This window comes from Anomaloglossus baeobatrachus, chromosome 3 (genome assembly GCF_048569485.1).
Source record: "Anomaloglossus baeobatrachus isolate aAnoBae1 chromosome 3, aAnoBae1.hap1, whole genome shotgun sequence".
Classification (NCBI taxonomy): domain Eukaryota; kingdom Metazoa; phylum Chordata; class Amphibia; order Anura; family Aromobatidae; genus Anomaloglossus; species Anomaloglossus baeobatrachus.
Window position 1 is genome coordinate 10,930,034 of NC_134355.1, and position 21,846 is coordinate 10,951,879.

Sequence of the window (21,846 nt, forward strand, 5' to 3'; positions counted from 1 at the left end):
ACCAGTAACGACCGAACTCTTCTGTCATCTCCATTGTCAGCAACGTAGCGAGTGGCGGGCAGTGAACAGAAGCGTCAGCGTTGTCAGTGCGTCTGTAACCCTGACACACGATCGCCGGGTATCTGCCGACATAGCGGAGATGCTGAGGACTGGCAGACACAGAGCAGCTCTGACAGTCACTTGTGTCACTATAGTTAGGTATTTTCCCCTGTAACTCTATCTCCATTGGATGCTCCAATTACAGGGAAAAAAGCAATAAAGAAAAAAAAAAATCTCCTTAAATTATATTTAAAAAAGAGACAAAGAAAGTTAAAAAAAAAAAAATAGAGATCCTTGTCCCTCTCTCCCTCCGCACAACTCCCGGCCTGACTGCCTTACTGCTACACATTGACTGACAGCCCGCTCCGCAGCAGAAGAAGTAGGACGACTCTCAGCAGGTAAAATCAGAAGGTTTATTATCTTCATGCAGATATAATGGACATTGCCTGATGTGTTCATTTTTCATGGACTATGGGCCTTCTAAAAGGTGGTGCAGCAGTCTGGACATACCCCTTAGGCTATGTGCCCACGCTACAGGATTTACCGCGGATTTACCGCGGATTTTGCCGCGGATTTGCCGAAAATCTGCAGCAGCAGCACTTCCAAGCCATTTCAATGGCATTTTGGAAATGCTGTGCCCATGCTGCAGATTTTTCCCCGGCGGATTTGCCGCGGATTTTGATCCGGAAAAATCTGCAGCATGTCAATTGTTTGGTGCAGATTTGGTGCGGATTTTTGGCTTTGAATGGGGAAAAAAAAAAAAAAATCCGCATCAAAATCCGCGGCAAATCCGCGGGTGCGGATTTGCCGCGAAAGTCGCGGATTTTCAGGCAAAAAAATCCGCAGGGACATTCTAGCGTGGGCACATAGCCTTATAGTAAGGAGATCTAGGCACTCGGGAGTGGGATTAAGGCAATATGAGAGAAGTAACGCTCTGGAGGAGCAGCAGGCCATCCAGAGGAATAAGGCTATGTGCCCACGGGAGAACGTAACCGCGGATTTTGCCGTGAAAAACCTGCGGATTTTCTAGATAAATCCATGGGTTTACGCAGGTACAGACACTCCCCATGTTATCCTATGGGATTTGGGGAGTGCCGTATTAATGCTGCGGTATTTGTGGCTGCGGAAAATGCTGCGGATTTCCCGCAGCCGCACGTAACTGCATGTCCATTATTCATGTGCAATTATCTGTGGAATTCCTGCCCCTCCACTAGGGGGATACAGGGCAGGAATTCCACATAAATTTCGCACACGATTTGCACGGTTTCCGCAAGTTTACTGCAACAACTCCGCAGATATACCGCAGCAATGGATAGCTGCCGATTCCGGGGAGTTGCTGCGTGAACCTACGGAAATGCCTGCAGAAGAGTCCGCAGGTACGATCTCTTGTGTGCACATGGCCTGAATCACTCTGGTCGTACGTCTCCTCCAGTGAGTTACTTATCTATATTCCTTCCCCCATGTAGCTGATGACGGTAGACATTGATGACTGAACCGTCACACACAGATTCCTTGTGTATATGATTGATCATTTTCATTTACAAAATAATAAGAAATAATTTAAGACCCTGTCTTATTTTCGGGGGAACACTGTACTTTTCCTGTTTATAGCTGGCTGAATGTGGGTGGAGACCCGAATTGCCCAATCAGTGACTTCCATTGGGGTTCAGGTCAAGTCCGCGTCCCAAACTGAACTTTATCAGAAGTCTGGCTGCACCCGCCGAATCGAGCGTCAAGGGGTCCTCTCATCTCTAGATCTGAGCACTATCTTAATGGCTACATGTATATATCTCACTGCTCCTATATTTGGTACACTACTTTGCTGGCTATCGCTTTCTTTTTTGTTCAATCACACTGTGGTGCCGACCTGTTTTTTTTTTTTTTATTTCACTTCATATACTTCTTCCCTCTGTACTAGTCTGTTTATTGTTACTTGTGTATGTATTCTGTATGTAACCCCCTTCTCATGTACAGCACCATGGAATCAATGGTGCTCTATAAATAAATAATAATAATTATATATGTGTAGGTTGTGTGTGTAGATAAGGCTGTCACTGAAAGTGCTGGGAGTGACTACATTGCGTCCACTGTGTACAGACCCACAGTCCGGAAGCGAGTGGCTGCAGGGTCAATAACACTTCATTTCTCCCAGTAACTACTTCCAGCAAGGCAGTCAGGAAAAATGTAAACCCGACCTATCACACCAGATAACGCTATTAACCTGCAGCTGTGAGGGTAATCTTCAGAATAATAATGTGCCCGGCTGCTCAGTCATCGATGCGTGCCAGGTGCGGCTGCAGTGACCCGGTGCCGCAGTTTCAGGAGCCCAGCACCTTCCTAATGCTATTCACCTGCAGATAAACTCCATATCTATAGGTTAATAACATGCCCTCAGTTGGCTCTTAGCGGAGCAGGTTGTCTTTTAGCGCCCGCTCCATCTGTAGTGCCCACTTCATCTATAGTGCCTACAGGCACATCTACATGTGTGTTATAGGTTGTACGTCCCTGCAGACAAGACCCCCTAGAACGGACCTGCCCCTCACTCAGAAACAACGTCTATGGTTCAGTTATTCCATATTTCCATATTGCTCATCATTTCTTACCTCCAGCTTTTACTCACTTAAGGGTGCTTTACACACTGCGCGATAGCACCGGCCCCTGTCGTTCGTGCTACATTTGGTGATCGCTGCCGTAGCAAACATTATTGCTACGGCAGCGTCACACGCAGTTACCTGTTCAGCGACGTCGCTGTGACCGCCGAACAATCCCTCCTTTAAGGGGGAGGTGCGTTCGGCATCATAGCGACGTCACTGCGGCGTCACAAAACGGCCGCCCAATAGCAGAGGAGGGGCGGAGATGAGCGGCCGGAACATCCCGCCCACCTGCTTCCTTCCTCATTGCCGATGGACGCCCACCTGCTTCCTTCCTCATTGCCGATGGACGCAGGTAAGGAGATGTTCCTCGCTCCTGCGGTGTCACACATAGCGATGTGCGCTGCCTCAGGAATGACGAACAATCAGCAGCATGCACCACCAACGATATTATGAAAATGAGCGACGTGTCAACGATCAACGAGTTTTGACGTTTTTGCAATCGTTGATCGTCGCTCTTTTGTGTCACACGCTGCGATGTCGCTAACGGCGCCGGATGTGCGTCACTAACGTGACCCCGACGATATATCGTTAGCGATGTCGCAGCGTGTAAAGCCCCCTTTAGTAAAGGATTCCTAGATTCTGACGGCCATATGGAGTGATCTGTGAACTCCATCCATTGGATTACTGGGAGTCCCCCGGCCCCCCGAGTCCCCCGGCTCCTCGCAGCCTCCTCAGTTGTGTTTCTCATTGTTCCTGAGTTCTCTGGGAAGGGCACAGTATGGCTACAATAGCAGGACATGTATCTGTCAGTCACTTACTATCCTGTGGTTGATGATTCAGTGGATGAGTGTCTGCGTTTTATTTTCTAGATACAATGAGCTTTTTCAGCACACGATTCAGAGCTGGATCCACAAGTTGAGCTCATCATTGGACATCCTAGAGCAGTGGTTACTGGTTCAGACGCTCTGGATTTATCTGGATGCTGTTTTTGTTTCTGGAGATGTTGCCAATCATTTGCCACAGGTGAGAAACCTGTGTGTGTGAACACGGCCGTGCCATAGAGTTATAAACCTGGAGTAATATGCAGAGTCATCTTTTCCTGATATGTAGGAGGTGAAGCGGTTCCAGAACATAGACAAGACCTGGGTGAAGGTAATGCAGAGAGCTCATGACAATGCCAATGTCATTCAGTGCTGTGTCGGGGATGAGACCATGGCCAACCTGCTGCCCCATCTACACGAACAGCTGGAAACGTGCCGGAAGTCGCTCACTGGGTAGGTGACGTCGGCCTAACAGCTTCTCTGACGGCTGCTTTCACGAAGAGCTGTTGGCGTGAAACTGTTACGTCGGTGTTTTGGTTGAATACTTACGCTGGCCAGTGCCCTGGTGCGTCCTTGCGCCGACGTCCCTGCACTCTCCTCCCCCCTACACATCTGGGATACCGTTGCCGTTTCTTTTTGGTTGCTTGTGCGGTTCCCTGATCTGCTGCACTCCCACTCACGTGTTGTTTGGTCCTCTGCTGTCCCGTACGGCCATCCACGTGTGTTCGGTCCCTGGGTCCCAGGCTCTAAGCTTGTCCTGCTGGGTTCCTGGTTAAAGCCTAGGGTGCACTCGCACTCACCTTCCCCGCTTATATTGGGGCTGTGTGCGCATCTTGAATTGGTGTCCCCGGCCTATGGCTGGGAGACATCTGGTATAAAAGTTCTTCTTCCCTGATGGGTGGGGCCGAGCAGCCGCGTTAGGTTATCTAACCTAGTCCTGTGTTGGTCCTGCCTTGTTGCTCTGGTCTGCTTATACCCAGCTCCAGTCCTGACTGCTATAGTTTGGGTTTCTGCCCTGGACCTGTCTTATCCATGTGTTCCCCTGGTGCCAGTTTTTGTCCTGTTCCTGAATTCCTGCTGTTTTCTGTACCTGACCTCGCTGTGTCCTGTTTCTGTGAATAAAGTCCTGTTTGTGTTTTAAACCTGAAGTTTGGAGTGCCTGTACTATCCAGTTGCGGTCTAAGCCCGCTGTGCTTGCACTTCCCTGCTGCGGTCCAAGCCCGCTGTGCCTGCACCACCCTATTGTGGTCCAAGCCCATTGTCTCTGCACCACCCTGCTGTGGCTCCGCTTGATGTGCCTGTACCACCCTGCTGCGGTCCATGCCTGATGTGTCTGTACCATCCTGCTGCAGTCCATGCCTGATGTGTCTGTACCACCCTGCTGCGGTTTACACCTGCTGTGCCTGATGTCCAGTGTCAGACTACCTCTGCCCGATGTCTGGAACCTTGCTCAATGTCCAGTGTCAGACTACCTCTGCCCGATGTCTGGAGCCTTGCCTGATGACCTCCAGTGTCTTCTGTCCTGTCTTGTCTGTTTCTGTGGCCAGGACCAGCCAGTATCCCTGCTCTCCCCTCTGTGTTCCTGTGTCCTGGGACCTTCCTGATCCTCATCTGTTCCTGAACTGTAATGTGTTCCTGTGCCAGTCCTGTCTGACCCTGCCTGTCCCCCTGTCCTGTGGTCACCTAGCACTGGCTCAACTACCATCATCCCTGGACGCCGCCCTTCCCTTGCCTGGGTGGGTCCGGGTTCCCCATTAGGTCAAGTGGGTCCACCTTACCCTTGGGATGCTCCATCCCCCACGCACGCGCCTCATTCCCTGGCGGTGAACGTAACAGAAACACGATTGTGTCAACCGAGTCGTTTTTGCTTTTCTATACAAATGGAATAAAAGACTAATAGTTTTAGGGAAAAAATGCCGCCCTGCTGGGCTCCTTGCCTTGTACTTGTTATGGCTGCTTTAGCCTAGGACCTGGTTCGGGTCTTGGCCTGTGCAATCAAGATATTCCATTTCAATTAAGACAGGAAGCCTGAGTTGGCCCTTTGTTGGGCCAGAAATGAATGAGTGATCAGACTGCTGTTTCTTATAGTCCCCTAGGGGGACTAGTAAAATAAAAAACAGTTTTAAAAGATTAAAAAAAATAAATAAAAAAACCCTAAAAGTTCAAATCACTTCCCTTTCACCCTATTGAATATTAAAGGGTTAAAAAAAAATTAAAATATACCCACATTTGATTTCTCCGTTTTTGGAAATGCCTGATCTATGAAATCATTGGCCATGACAGGGTTTTGATGTGGTGGTCCTTCATCCACTCATTGATTAACCTAGCTGTGTGTCATGGTGCATTGTCCTTTTCATCTTTGCACCTAGTCGTCTAATGGTTAGACTGAGACCTGGAAAGGCATACAAGCCAAGTCTTGCACACACTGTGAAATTTGGTGGAGGATCGATGATGATCTGGGGATGCTTCAGCAAGGCTGGAATTGGGCAGATTGAACTTTGCGAAGGACTTATGAATCAAGCCGCATAAACGGTTATCCTGGAAAAACAGGTGATTCCTTCTGCTCAGGCAATGTTCCCCAACTCTGAGGACTGTTTTTTCCTGCAGGACAATGCGAAATGCCACACAGCTAGGTCAGTCAATGTGTGGATGAAGGACCACCACATCAAAACCCATGGCTAGCCCAATCTCCAGACCTGAACCCCATTGAAAACCTCAGAACTTTGTATCAGAATTTTTAAGACAAGGGAAACACAAAACATGTCGTGTGTATATTTATAAATACGGATGCAAAATTTGACGTGACAAAGTAATTCTTCGGTATAGAAGATTGCTGCATCATTTCTGTCCTGTCCCATTTATCTGAGCGTTGCATGTGGCTAATAGAAATGCTTGAGACAAGTGTACCAAGGCTCCTGGCTCCGGGGAGATTTACAGCAGAGGCGTCCTGTATACTCGGCACATTCATTTATTACAATGAGCATCAGCACTGACAGAAGGCGGGTGAATGTTTTCTTTTTTTTTTTCCCTTTCAGGTATTTGGACGGAAAAAGACTAATTTTTCCAAGATTTTTTTTCGTGTCTGACCCTGCACTTTTGGAGATTCTTGGGCAAGCAAGTGATTCGCATGCCATCCAGGTATATGTCCTATAAGGCTGGGTTCACCTGGAACCTGCAATGTGGAGTTACAGCTTCAGACATTAACAGAGAGGAAACAAGTAAATAGAATAATTAGAAAGTCATGAAGTTACAATAATGAGGATCTATTACAGAAAGTGGAAAGTCGATGATCTGACTCCACAGGGAGATAAATGATCTCTTTTCCCTGTTGGATCTCAACAGTAAATGCAGGAAAAGTGGCTCATCTCCGCCAAATGTGACTCCTGACAATCGCCAAGAAGTAACTGGGATCTGTGTGTTATTGCAGGGTGTTTGCATCTTGATGGTATTAATCATCTGCATTTATTTCAGCCTCATCTAGCTGCAATTTCTGCTAATATTAATGAGGTTCAGTTCTCTGCTGCTCACTACGACCAGATCGTATCTGTAGTGTCAAGAGAAGGAGAAGTCATCAAGGTAGCAATTTACTGCACTCATGTGTACACTGTCTTACTGTAACGTTATATTATGCAGAAAAGCTAATAAAATATCTATCCATGTCTACACATTGTTACAGTTTACATATAGAAATGTCAATTTACATTACTGTACTGATTGTGAGTTACACCCTGAGCTACCATGTCACCATGCACCGATTTTCTAAGTAAATATATTTCTGAAGGTGCTATGCACATGAATTTCACACCAGATGTCAGTAACAACCCATCCAATCCACACAGGCAAAGAAATCAAACTATAGATCTCAATAAATTAAAGGGAACCTGTCATCAGTTTTTTGCACTATAAGCTGAGGCCACCACCACCGGGCTCTTATATACAGCATTCTAACATCCTGTATATAAGCGCCCAGGCCGCTGTGTAGAACATAAAAAACACTTCATAATACTCACCTAAACCGGTCGCTGCGGTGGATGTGGCTCAGATGGCCGTCTTCGTCCTCCGATGCCGGCGCCTCCTCTTTCAGCCATCTTCGCCCCCCTTCTGAAGCCTGTGTGCATGACGTGTCTACATCATACACACTCGCCGGTCCTGCGCATGCGCACTACAATACTTTGATCTGCCCTGCTCATGACCTGAATGCCGGCATGTGCGTATGACGTCGGACGCGTCATGCACCACGGCTTGAGAAGGACGACAGAGGCGGTGACAAAGATGGCCAAAAGATGGCACCGGAGGACAAGAACACCCATTTGACCCACATCCACCGCAGCAACCGGTTTAAGTGAGTATTATAAAGTGTTTTTATGTTCTACATAGCAGTCTGGGCTCTTATATACAGCATGTTAGAATGTTGTATTTAAAGGTCGCTTTACACACAACAACATCGCTAACGAGATGACGTTGGGGTCACGGAATTTGTGACACACATCCGGCCTCGTTAGCGACGTTGCGTGTGAAACGCATGAAGGACCGCTAACTATCAAAAATACCACATCGTTCATCGTTGTCCGGTCGCTCTATTCCCGATTATTGTTGCTGTTGCAGGACGCAGATTGTTCGTCGCAGCACACATCGATATGTGACACCGCAGGAACCAGGACATCACCGTCCCTGCGTCCGCCAGCAATGAGGAAGGAAGAAGGTCGGCGCGTTGTTTGGCCCTGCTCATCTCCGCCCCTCCGCTTCTATTGGGCGGCCGCTTAGTGACGCCGCTGTAATGCCGAACAAACCGCCCCCTTAGAAAGGAGGCTGTTCGCCGGCAACATTGACGTCGCTAAGCAGGTAAGTACGTGTGACGGGTGTAAGCGATGTTTTGCGCCACGGGCAGCGATTTTCCCATGACGCACAACCGACGGGGGCGGGTACGCTCACTAGCGATATAGCTGCGTGTTAACAGCCCACTGGTGCTGGCTGCAGCTTATAGGGCAAAAAAACTGGTGACAGGTTCCCTTTAAGCTATGTAATAAGGAGAAAAAGGAAAAAGTATTTAACACGTTACTGTAATTTTATTTAATAATTTGTAAAATTAACTTTGGTGATGAAGCTTGAAGACGCCTCCTGTATGGTCTCTCTGTGGCCTCCACAGGTGTCCTTGACGTTTTGTTTAGATTTATATAACAAGGGTAGAATAAAGTTAAAACATAACCGTTAAGCAATTATAAGTAAACGTTAAACATGCATAGATACATAAACACCTATATCTGCAGGACTCTGCACAGACCAATATTGCATATGCCTGCTAGTAGTAAACCTGTAAGATTGTGCAAAGAAATGGCAATATTGTACTAAATCTCAGGAGCAAGACAAACTAGAACAAAGTGCACATGTGATAGAAACTAAAAAGTGCCCTACTGTGTGCAGTGAACCTTCATAACTCTTGCTGTACACAGTTATATTGCACTATAAAGATAAAAGTGCAAGTGCGTAATTAATGGACCAGTATATAGAAAAATACTAAAACTACTGGAGACGCCATCATATAACGGAACATAATAAGTGGAGTGATCTCACCATATTTCTTCATGTCCTTTTGTATACGTCCCAATGAAGTCATGGATAGCATCTACCTACCAGCTGGCATGTGCAGTATTGGTCTGTGCACAGTCCTGCAGGTATTGTGTTTATGTGTAAATATATGTTTAACTTGTAACTATAATTAATTAAAGGTTATGTTTTAACTTTATTACACCCTTGCTATATAAATCTGACCTAACTGGTAGATATTTATTTTCAGTAATAGAAGTTTATTGTGAGATATGTCCTTGGCTCATGGACAACTCTTCTGATAATTTTCATTTCTCTGTCTGAAATCTTGTGGGGAGCACCTGGTCATGGCCGGCGTATGGGGAAATTATGTTTGTTCCACTTCTGGATTATGGCCCCTACAGTGCTCATTTGAACTTTCAGTAGTTTAGAAATTCTTCTGTAACTAATGCCATCTGTATATTTTACAAAAATAAGGTTGTGAATGTCTTGAGATAGCTCACTGGTTTCACCCATGATGAGATGTTTCTTGTGTGGCACCTTTTTATCGGCCATCAGTTGAACCAACTTACGCTGTGTGCAGAATTATTAGGCAAATGAGTATTTTGATCACATGATACTTTTTATACATGTTGTCCTACTCCAAGCTGTATAGGCTGAGAGCCAACTACCAATTAAGTAAATCAGATGATGTGCATCTCTGTAATGAGGAGGGGTGCGGTGTAATGACATCAACACCCTATATAAGGGGTGCTTAATTATTAGGCAACTTCCTTTCCTTTGGCAAAATGGGTCAGAAGAGAGATGTGACTGGCTCTGAAAAGTCCATATTGTGAGATGTCTTGCAGAGGGATGCAGCGTCTTGAAATTGCCAATCAAGCGTTTCATGGCAAATAGCCAACAGGGTGCACCTCTGGGAGCAGTGTCTGGAGGCTGTGGTGTCTGGAGGCTGTGGTGGCTGGAGGCTGTGGTGGCTGGAGGCTGTGGTGTCTGGAGGCTGTGGTGTCTGGAGGCTGTGGTGGCTGGAGGCTGTGGTGGCTGGAGGCTGTGGAGTCTGGAGGCTGTGGTGTCTGGAGGCTGTGGTGTCTGGAGGCTGTGGTGTCTGGAGGCTGGGGTGTCTGGAGGCTGGTGTGTCTGGAGGCTGGGGTGTCTGGAGGCTGGGGTGGCTGGAGGCTGTGGAGTCTGGAGGCTGTGGTGGCTGGAGGCTGTGGTGGCTGGAGGCTGTGGTGGCTGGAGGCTGTGGTGGCTGGAGGCTGTGGTGTCTGGAGGCTGTGGTGGCTGCTGCACGCAATGTGGATCGTAAACAGATAAAGCAATGACAGAATCTATGGATGGTGGCTGCTGAGCGTCATCAGAAAGAAAGGGGGCGATATTGGGCACTCATTTTTTGGGGTTTTGTTTTTGCATGTCAGAAATGTTTATTTCTATATTTTGTGCAGTTATATTGGTTTACCTGGTGACAATAAACAAGTGAGATGGGAATAGATTTGGTTTTTATTAAGTTGCCTAATAATTCTGCACAGTAATAGTCACCTGCACAAACAGATCCTCCTAAGAAGCCAAATCTAAAAACCCCTCCAACTGCCAAAAATATTAAGCGTTGATATTCGAGTCTTTTAGGCTGATTGAGAACATAGTTATTGATCAATAATAAAAAAGAATCCTCTAAAATACACCTTACCTAATAATTCTGCACACGGTGTATATTATTTCTCACTAAGTGGCAGGATTGCTTTCCGATTACGGATAGATTTCAGCTGGTGTCATGATTTTTACTGGTGTGCATGCTCTTCGCACCGCTCTTTCTTCATGAGTTCAATACTTTTTCTGTTACATTTCTCATTATTACAAAAGTTAGGCATATTTGTCTTTCAGAGAAATTATAGGATAATTCTAAAATGCCCTCCAACCTTTTCAGCAGTAAAAAATATATATAGTGTGGGGTGGACCAACGTTACTATATAACAATAATCACGGGTGCTACAGCATGCAGAAATAAGGCAATGACACAAGAAAAAGAGCTCTGCATGAACATGTGCACAGCGAGAATAAATATAGACAATAAGTTTACATACTTAATATCAAAACCATTTTATTACATTAAATGCCAACCACAACAATTGTAAACACATTTCCTTCCTGGAGCTCGCAGGTTCTTAGTACTTGGCCTATATAATAATAATAATTGTATTCATTTATATAGCGCTATTAATTCCACAGCGCTTTACATACATCAGTAACACTGTCCCCATTGGGGCTCACAATCTATAGTCCCTATCTGTATGTCTTTGGAGTGTGGGAGGAAACCCACGCAAACACGGGGAGAACATACAAACTCCTTGCAGATGGTGTCCTTGGTGGGATTAGAACCCAGGACCCCAGCGCTGCAAGACTGCAGTGCTAACCACTGAGCCACCACAAGACTGCAGTGCTAACCACTGAGCCACCGTGCCGCCCATATATGTGCTGCCTCGGGCTCAGCATTATCTGGCTCTGGGCTTATCAGCTACTATTTTATTGTTGCTCTCTACCACACCATATTGCACATCCACCAAGAGGACTCGGTGGATTTCTGCTCTTGGTTAGTGCACCTATCATGCACAGGAGCTCTTTATAATTGTGCTTACTATTATGTCCATCATTTATTGAAGGTGGCTTTTATATCCTGGCCATCTATGTTACTCTGCTCCTCCTGGTTTTGTGTTCAGGTTGTTGTGGTTTGTTAAGGGCGCTTTACACGCTGCGACATCGCTAATGCGGAGTCGTTGGGGTCACGGAATTTGTGACGCACATCCGGCCGCATTAGCGATGTTGCTGTGTGTGACACCGATGAGCGATTTTGCATCGTTGCAAAAACGTGCAAAATCGCTCATCGGTGACATGGGGGTCCATTCTCGATTATCGTTACTGCAGCAGTAACGATGTAGTTCGTCGCTCCTGCGGCAGCACACATCGCTATGTGTGACGCCGCAGGAACGAGGACCCTCTCCTTACCTGCCTCCCGGCCGCTATGAGGAAGGAAGGAGGTGGGCGGGATGTTCGTCCTGCTCATCTCCGCCCCTCCGCTTCTATTGGGCGGCCGCTCAGTGACGTCGCTGTGATGCCGCACGGACCGCCCCCTTAGAAAGGAGGCGGTTCGCCGGTCACAGCGACGTCGCCGGGCAGGTAAGTATGTGTGACGGGTCTGCGCGATGTTGTGCGGCACGGGCAGCGATTTGCTCGTGTCGCACAACAGATGGGGGCAGGTACCCACACTAGCGATATCGGGACCGATATCGCAGCGTGTAAAGTAGCCTTTACTCTTGATTACTACAGGTTCCCCTTTGTACAATTGCATTGCCTATTGGGGCAGTTACTCTTTTGTGGACTTGAACCACTTGGGGTGTGGGGGTTGTTTGCTATTTTAAATGTTTCTATCATTGTTGTGGTTGGCATTTATTGTAATAAAATGATTTTGATATTAAATATGTAACCTTATTGTCTATATTTATTCTCAGTGTGCTCTAACCTTTTCAGGTGACCTTAATTGTGACTTTCTCTAAACTTTTGGTTGCTCATGTCCAACTGTTCAAGGCTTTGCACAACTTTCTGTTCTCTAACTAGGAGTTTAATGGCGAGGCCGCTGTAATTCCCGCACATAACCTACAGTGCTGGCCAAAAGTATTGGCACCCCTGCAATTCTGTCAGATAATACTCAGTTTCTTCCTGAAAATGATTGCAATCACAAATTCTTTGGTATTATCTTCATTTAATTTGCTTGCAATGAAAACACAAAAGAGAATGAAACAAAAATCAAATTATTGATCATTTCACACAAAACTCCAAAAATGGGCCAGACAAAAGTATTGGCACCCTTAAGGGGGATTTACACGCTATGATATCGTTAATGTTTTATCGTCGGGGTCACATTGTTAGTAACGCACATCCGGCGTCATTAACAATATCGCAGCGTGTGATACTTACCAGCGACCTTAGGCGACCTCAAAAATAGTGAAAATCGTTCACCATGGAGAGGTCGTCCCAAACTCAAAAATCGGTAAGGGTTGTTTAGCGTTGTATTTCATCGCTCCTGCGGCAGCACACATCGCTATGTGTGACACCGCAGGAGCGAGGAACGTCTCCTTACCTGCCGCCGGCCACAATGCGGAAGGAAGAGGTGGGCGGGATGTTTACATCACGCTCATCTCTGCCCCTCCGCTTTGATTGGCCGGCCACTTAGTGACGTTGCGGTGACGTCGCTGTGATGCTGAACGTGCCTCCCCCTTGAAGGAGGGATTGTTCGGCAGTCACAGCGCTGACGCCGACCAGGTAAGTATGTGTGACGCTGCGTAGCGATAATGTTCGCTACGGCAGCGATCACAAACAATCGCATGCGCGACGGGGGCGGGTACTTACACCCTCGATATCGCTAGAAATTTCTAGCGATATCGCTACCGTGTAAAGCCCCCTTTAGCCTAATACTTGGTTGCACAACCTTTAGCCAAAATAACTGCGAACAACCGCTTCCGGTAACCATCAATGAGTTTCTTGCAATGCTCTGCTGGAATTTTAGACCATTCTTCTTTGGCAAACTGATCCAGGTCCCTGAGATTTGAAGGGCGCCTTCTCCAAACTGCCATTGTGAGATCTCTCCACAGGTGTTCTATGGGGTTCAGGTCTGGACTCATTGCTGGCCACTTTAGTAGTCTCCAGTGCTTTCTATCAAACCATTTTCTAGTGCTTTTTGAAGTGTGTTTTGGGTCATTGTCCTGCTGGAAGACCCATGACCTCTGAGGGAGACCCAGCTTTCTCACACTGGGCCCTACATTATGCTGCAAAATTTGTTGGTAGTCTTCAGACTTCATAATGCCATGCACACGGTTAAGCAGTCCAGTGCCAGAGGCAGCAAAGCAACCCCAAAACATCAGGGAACCTCCGCCATGTTTGACTGTAGGGACCGTGTTCTTTTCTTTGAATGCCTCTTTTTGTTCTACTTTTGTCTCATCTGACCAGAGAACATTCTTCCACAACGTTTTAGGCTTTCTCAGGTAAGTTTTGGCAAACTCCAGCCTGGCTTTTTTATGTCTCGGGGTAAGAAGTGGGGTCTTCCTGGGAATCCTACCATACAGTCCCTTTTCATTCAGACGCCGACGGATAGTACGGGTGACACTGTTGTACCCTCGGACTGCAGGGCAGCTTGAACTTGTTTGGATGTTAGTCGAGGTTCTTTATCCACCATCCGCACAATCTTGCGTTGAAATCTCTCGTCCATTTTTCTTTTCCTTCCACATCTAGGGAGGTTAGCCACAGTGCCATGGGCTTTACACTTCTTGATGACACTGCGCACCGTAGACATTGGAACTTTCAGGTGTTTGGAGATGGACTTGTAGCCTTGAGATTGCTCATGCTTCCTCACAATCTGGATTCTCAAGTCCTCAGACAGTTCTTTGGTCTTCTTTCTTTTCTTCATGCTCAATGTGGTGCACACAAGGACACAGGACAGAGGTTGCGTCAACTTTACTCCATGTCACCTGCTGCAAGTGTGATTTATTATTGCCAGCACCTGTTAGGTGCCACAGGTAAGTTACAGGCGCTGTTATTACACAAATTAGAGAAGCGTCACATGATAATTGAAACAGTGCCAATACTTTTGTCCACCCCCTTTTTTTTGTTTGGTGTAGAATTATATCCAATTTGGCTTTATGACAATTTTTTTTACTTTTTTTTCATTGAAGACAAATAAAATGAAGTTAATACCAAAGAATATGTGATTGCAATCATTTTCAAGAAGAAACTGAGTATTCTGACAGAATTGCAGGGGTGCCCATACTTTTGGCCTGCATTATATATATATTTTCTGTAATATTATACATTGTATAGATGTATCTTGTAGTTTAGTAGCAGGAGATGACTGAGCGGGTATTTTTCAGCTGGACTCTCCGGTCCGGGCTCAGGGTCCGGTGGAGTATTGGTTGGGAGATCTTCTTCTCGTGCAGCAGAATTCGTTGAATGGAGTCATCCGATCAGTATGCCAGCAGATGAATGATGACCAATTTCAACTTCTCAGCTTTCTAAAAAACCTTCCAGCCCAGGTAAATGACTTCATCCTATATCTGACAAAATTGTGAACTGAATCCCGTATGCTGTGTCCATCCTGTTCCCCAGGCTTGGCTCCTTGTGACCCTTTAGGCCAAATACAAAGTTTCCCTATGCATTAGTGACACAGAAGCGTCGTACCTGGTGCAGTGTAATTGATCCTTGCTCCTCCTGTTCCCAAGTGCTGGGGCCACTGATATCGCGAGCTCTGTGGACGTCTGCAGAACTCCCCTGTCCACACAGAATAAGCCCGCACCGGTAGTGTCATCACTGCTGTAGATCACAATGCAGGATGGTTGATTCCTTAAAAAAGTAAGCGACGTCAGCACTCGAGGGCAACATGAGCGAGTGTCAAAATCAGCAGCACAGCTGTGGTGTTTATACATTAGTAACACATAGGGAAATGATGATTCTAGGCTGATGGTCTCTTTAAATAATGTGCGCAGTTGACAACAGCCGAACAGACACGTTATGGGCTTATCATCTGTTTTATCTCTTAATACCCCATTATACACACTTGTCTCAGGAAACCAACTATTTCCACAAAACCAGAAGGATCGGACATTAACATCTAGCTGCCCAACCCTGATGTACCCCAATAAATGCCATAAGGAAAGAGTTAGGGGGCACCAATACAATAGAGATGGTGGCCAGCCCCTCTGTAGAGCTGTAGGCTTGCTTTGGAGGGGCGATGTGTGATGGCTCATGGGGTGCAGACTGTACGTGGAGTGCTCATTACTTATCTCACACACACATAAGTAACGAATGGAGGCAGCACACCAAGCAATATGGCAAAAAATAACAAACCACGGTGGTTTATTATCCCATAGTGGGAATGGCAACGTTTTGGTTCCAACATATTGTAACGTCCGGGTGGTGGAACCTCTGGACCGTACACCGGTTTCTCTTAAGGAGGCAGCCAGGCAGGTCACCCCGCCAGAGGGTCTGGGTGCACGGCAGCCGAAGCACTATTGGTAGCCGGACAGTCCGTAGGGGAGCAGGAAAGGTGGATGGAGTTCTGGACGGTGGTCCGGGTGACGAGGCTCAGAGTCCGAGGCCAGGTGGTAAGGTCAGGCGGGATCCGGAACTTGCTGAGAGATGGAACGGGTCACCAAACGGAGCCAGGGACTGGAGACTGGCGGAGCTGCAGAGAAGGTGGAACATCCGCCGAAGTCACCGTCAGGGTACGGGAATGAGCGTGGTTCGGAGCGGCTGGCGTGGCAGGACAGGCTCTACGAGACAGGACAGGGTTAATCCAGGCAAAGCACAAGGCAAAGCAATAGGGGACCTGAACACTAGCTTGCTAAACACGTAGAACAGGCCCCGCCCACCAGGAAGGTGAATCTTAATATACCCTGTACCTGTCTAAGCAATTTCCTGTTTCTAGGTGCTGGCCCTTTAAGAGAGGGTCAATGACCGCGCGCGCGCCCTAATGCGCATGCGCGAGGCCCGGGTGCCAGAAGCCAGAGGAGGGAGCGGTGAGGAGGAAGCAGGAGAGCCGGGCTGAGGCCGAGTAGCCGACGGGCGCCGGGAGCGGGGACCAGGCTGCCTGGGGACCGCAGGCGATGGAGCAGGAAGGCTGTGGAGCGGGGGACCGGGAAGCCTGGCACGGGAGCGGCGGAGCGCGACCTGAGAGCGGGGAAGCGTGGCAGGGGAGCTGGTAAGCAAGGCAGGGGAGCCGGGGAGCCTAGCAGGGGAGCCGGGGAGCGTGACAGTACCCCCTCCCCCACGCCCCCCACCCCGCAACCGGGACAGGAAGGCACGAATCAGAGGAGTGCCAACATTCTCCTGGGGCTCCCAGGACCTATCCTTGGGACCATACCCCGCCCAGTCCACCAGGAAATACTGCCGACCTCGTACGGTCTTCATGGCCACGATATCCCTTACCGCATAGATGTCATCGTCAGCGATGGGAGGAGGAGCAGTACCGGCATCAGCGGAGAAGGGACCAAGGACAACAGGCTTGAGCAAGGAGATATGGAAAGAGTTGGGTATCCGCATCGTGGCCGGGAGCTGCAGCTTGTAGGAGACTGCATTAATCTTGCTGACGACTTTAAACGGCCCGATGTAACGAGGACCCAACTTGTACGATGGCAACTTCAATCGGACATACTTGGATGCAAGCCAGACCAGATCACTAGGGGAGAAACACGGGGGATCCAGGCGCCTTTTGTCCGCGTGTCTCTTCATCCGCAAAGAAGACCGCTCAAGGGAGGTCTTAACAGAGCTCCATATGGCTGTGAAGTCCTGGACCAGAGCATCTGCTGCGGGGACATCGGAAGCCGAGGATACTGGCAACGGAACCGAAGGCTGAAGTCCGTAAACGACTCGGAATGGAGAGCTGGAGGTGGACTCGCTGATGTGATGGTTGTGGGAGAACTCAGCCCAAGGAAGAAGCGTGGACCAGTCATCGTGATGGGCATTAACGTAGTGGCACAGGAAGGAGGTCAGGATTTGATTGACCCGTTCCACTTGCCCATTCGACTGAGGATGGTAGGCCGAAGAAAAGTCCAGAGACACTCCCAGATGTTTGCAGAGGGTCCTCCAGAAGCGCGAGGTAAACTGAGTTCCTCTGTCGGACACAATGTGTGCGGGAAAGCCATGCAATCGGAATATATGTTGGATGAAGGAGTCAGCTAGCTCCTGGGCAGAGGGCAGCCCGGCCATGGGAATGAAGTGAGCCATTTTTGAGAAACGGTCCACCACAACCCATATGACTGTGTGTCCGGAGGATAAGGGTAAGTCCGTAATGAAGTCCATTGCGATATGTTGCCACGGAACAGAAGGAATGGGCAGAGGCAGGAGACGTCCATATGGTAGGTGCTTGGGTGTCTTGTTCCGGGCACAGGACGGACAGGCCGAGACGAAGGTTGAGACGTCTTTACGGAGGGACGGCCACCAGTAGTGACGGACAATCGTGCTCCAAGTCTTCTTCTGACCAGCATGGCCGGCGATCTTCGAGGCATGGCCCCAGTGCAGGACTCTCTGTCTGTCAGTATCTGAGACATAGGTTTTCCCAGGGGGTATCTGAGTTAAAGCGACAGGATTCACCGGAATGATTTTGCTGGGGTTGATGATGGGCTGGAACGTCTCCTCCTCCAACTCCACGGGCACTAAGGACCTGGACAAAGCGTCTGCCCGCACGTTTTTGTCCGCAGGCCGAAAATGGAGTTGGAAATCAAATCGAGCAAAAAATAAGGACCAGCGGGCTTGTTGTGGGTTCAGTCTTTGGGCTGACCGCAGGTACTCCAGAATCTTGTGGTCCGTGTATATGATTACAGGGTATACTGCTCCCTCCAAGAGGTAGCGCCATTCCTCCAAGGCAAGCTTCACGGCCAGTAGCTCCCGATCCCCGATGATGTAGTTGCGTTCGGGTGCCGAGAAGCTCTTGGAGAAGAATCCACAAGTGACCATCTTGCCGGAGGGGGAGTTCTGCATCAACACTGCTCCGGCTCCTGAGGAAGAGGCATCCACCTCCAAGGTGAACTGTCGGTTCAATTCAGGGCGATGGAGAACCGGGGAAGAAGCAAACGCCTGTTTCAAGGCGCAGAACGCGGCATCGGCCGCCGGGGGCCAGTCCTTAGGATTAGCTCCTTTCTTAGTCAAGGCAGAGAGAGGCGCAGTCAAGGCAGAGAAATGCGGGATGAATTGCCGATAATAGTTCGCAAAGCCGAGAAAGCGTTGGATAGCCTTCAGTCCGGAAGGAGGAGGCCAGTTGATGATGGCAGACACTTTCTCAGGGTCCATCTGCAGGCCAGTGTCCGAGATTACATAACCCAGGAAGGGAAGAGATGACTTTTCAAAGATGCATTTCTCGTACTTGGCGTACAGACGGTTCTCTCTAAGCCTCTGGAGAACTAGCTGCACGTTTTCTCTGTGGGTCTGTAGATCCGGAGAGAAGACCAGGATGTCATCCAGATATACCACGACACAGACATAGAGGAGATCCCTGAACACGTCGTTCACCAGTTCTTGGAAGACTGCCGGAGCATTGCACAGACCAAAGGGCATGACACTACTCGTAGTGCCCATCCCGAGTGTTGAATGCAGTTTTCCATTCATCTCCAGAGCGAATGCGAACCAGGTTATAAGCCCCACGGAGGTCCAACTTGGTGAATACACGGGCTCCTCGGAGCCGATCGAATAGTTCGGGGATAAGCGGCAGAGGGTATTTGTTCTTTACGGTGATCTGGTTTAAACCCCGGTAGTCGATGCAAGGGCGCAGATCACCTTCCTTTTTCTTGACGAAGAAAAACCCTGCTCCGGCAGGGGATGAAGACCTCCGAATGAACCCCTTTGCCAGGCTCTCGGTAATATAGGCAGACATACCTCGTGTTTCCGCAGGGGACAAGGGGTATATTCTTCCTCTAGGAGGCGTGGTTCCTGGCAGTAAATCGATGGCGCAGTCATCGGGACGATGAGGCGGTAGTACCTCTGACTCCTTTTTATCAAAAACGTCCGAGAAGGACCAGTAGGCAGAAGGCAGTCCTGGTAGAGACTCTGGAACCAGAGGGCGTCGAACGGGCTGGATGGTTTTCAGACATCTCTCGTAGCACGAGGAGCCCCATCGGGTGATTTCACCTGTACTCCAGCTGACCGACGGTTCGTGTGTCCGTAACCATGGGAGTCCCAGCAGGATCTGATGAGACATACGCGGGAGGACGTAGAAGGTGATCTTCTCGGTGTGCAGAGCACCGATCCGTACTTCCACAGGCTTGGTGATCAGTGAGACGGTGTCAGAGAGGGGTCTCCCATCTACAGAGGCGATCACCAGCGGTTTCTCTAGTGGGAGGACAGGCACCTGGTACTTATCCACCGTGGCCTGCTGGATGAAGTTGCCTGCTGCTCCGGAATCAAGATACGCCTCTGCCGTGAACCGGGTCTCTTCTGTAGTGACTTGAATAGTCCAGGTAACGGAGTCTGAGAGTGTCCCAGCACCTAGGGTAGCCTCTCCTACCAAGCCTAGGCTTTGGAGTTTCCCGGCTTCTCGGGACAAGAGCGTAGCAGGTGTGAACCATCACCGCAGTAGAAGCAGAGACCCTTTGCTAGTCGTTCTGCTCGGCGTTGCTCCGATTGCCTCAGGCGGTCAATCTGCATGGGCTCGTAGGTAGACGCGCCAGAGGACGCCGACTGAGGAGCGGTGGACTTCTGTGGTGGGGAGGAGTGCCGTATTGGACGCCTCTCGCGGGACACCTCTTTGGATCGTTCCTGAAAGCGAAGATCCACGCGAGTCGCCAGAGCAATCAGGGCATCCAGGGTGGAAGGCACGTCACGACCAGCCAGCTCATCTTTAATGCGAGCCGAGAGTCCTTCCCAGAAGGCGGCGGTTAGGGCCTCGTTGTTCCACCCGAGGCCAAGGTGCGGAAACGAATAGCATATTGGCCCACCATCAGAGTCCCTTGACGTAGCCGGAGGAGGGATGAAGCAGAGGCGGCGGTGCGTCCGGGCTCGTCAAAGGTGTTACGGAAAGCCTGCAGGAATTCCTGGATATCAGTGGTCACCGGATCCTCCTTCTCCCACAAGGGGTTCATCCAGGCCAGTGCCTCTCCCTCTAGATGGGACATCATGAACGCGACCTTGGCTTTGTCGGAGGCAAAAAGGTGCGGCAGCAGCTGGAAATGGAGAGAGCATTGGTTTATAAATCCCCTGCAGGTCTTGGGATCTCCAGCGTACCGGGGTGGTGAGGCCAAACGAAGCTTGGAGGCATCCGAGGAGGCTGCCACGGGAGCTACGGACGTGGATTGTGCAGTGGAATCCCGAGATGCCACAGGCGTGGCCGCTGCTTGTAGCGCGTTCAGACGGGTATCCACAGAAGTCATGAAGTTCAGCATGCGGGTCTGGGTCTCGCGCTGTCGTGTGAGTTCCTGTTGCAGGGCCGCTAGTGCTTCGGCGGGATCCATGGCCTGTTCTAGCTGTAACGTCCGGGTGGTGGAACCTCTGGACCGTACACCGGTTTCTCTTGAGGAGGCAGCCAGGCAGGTCACCCCGCCAGAGGGTCTGGGTGCACGGCAGCCGAAGCACTATTGGTAGCCGGACAGTCCGTAGGGGAGCAGGAAAGGTGGATGGAGTTCTGGACGGTGGTCCGGGTGACGAGGCTCAGAGTCCGAGGCCAGGTGGTAAGGTCAGGCGGGATCCGGAACTTGCTGAGAGATGGAACGGGTCACCAAACGGAGCCAGGGACTGGAGACTGGCGGAGCTGCAGAGAAGGTGGAACATCCGCCGAAGTCACCGTCAGGGTACGGGAATGAGCGTGGTTCGGAGCGGCTGGCGTGGCAGGACAGGCTCTACGAGACAGGACAGGGTTAATGCAGGCAAAGCACAAGGCAAAGCAATAGGGGACCTGAACACTAGCTTGCTAAACACGTAGAACAGGCCCCGCCCACCAGGAAGGTGAATCTTAATATACCCTGTACCTGTCTAAGCAATTTCCTGTTTCTAGGTGCTGGCCCTTTAAGAGAGGGTCAATGACCGCGCGCGCGCCCGCATGCGCGAGGCCCGGGTGCCAGAAGCCAGAGGAGGGAGCAGTGAGGAGGAAGCAGGAGAGCCGGGCTGAAGCCGAGTAGCCGACGAGCGCCGGGAGCGGGGACCGGGCTGCCTGGGGACCGCAGGCGATGGAGCAGGAAGGCTGTGGAGCGGGGGACCGGGAAGCCTGGCACGGGAGCGGCGGAGCGCGACCTGAGAGCGGGGAAGCGTGGCAGGGGAGCTGGTAAGCAAGACAGGGGAGCCGGGGAGCCTAGCAGGGGAGCCGGGGAGCGTGACACATATAAACCTTT

The 21,846-nt window shown here is 49.5% G+C and overlaps 1 protein-coding gene across 1 annotated transcript in view; it reads left to right on the forward strand.

Moving 5' to 3' along the window:
* Positions 1–21,846, forward strand: part of DNAH8 (dynein axonemal heavy chain 8) — a 593,387-nt gene that overhangs the window by 267,098 nt on the left and 304,443 nt on the right. The window contains exons 35-39 of the mRNA XM_075338922.1: positions 3,503–3,656; positions 3,744–3,907; positions 6,490–6,592; positions 6,926–7,030; positions 14,908–15,069. Of these exons, the coding sequence (XP_075195037.1) occupies positions 3,503–3,656; positions 3,744–3,907; positions 6,490–6,592; positions 6,926–7,030; positions 14,908–15,069 (688 nt within the window). The remainder of the gene's footprint in view (positions 1–3,502; positions 3,657–3,743; positions 3,908–6,489; positions 6,593–6,925; positions 7,031–14,907; positions 15,070–21,846) is intronic.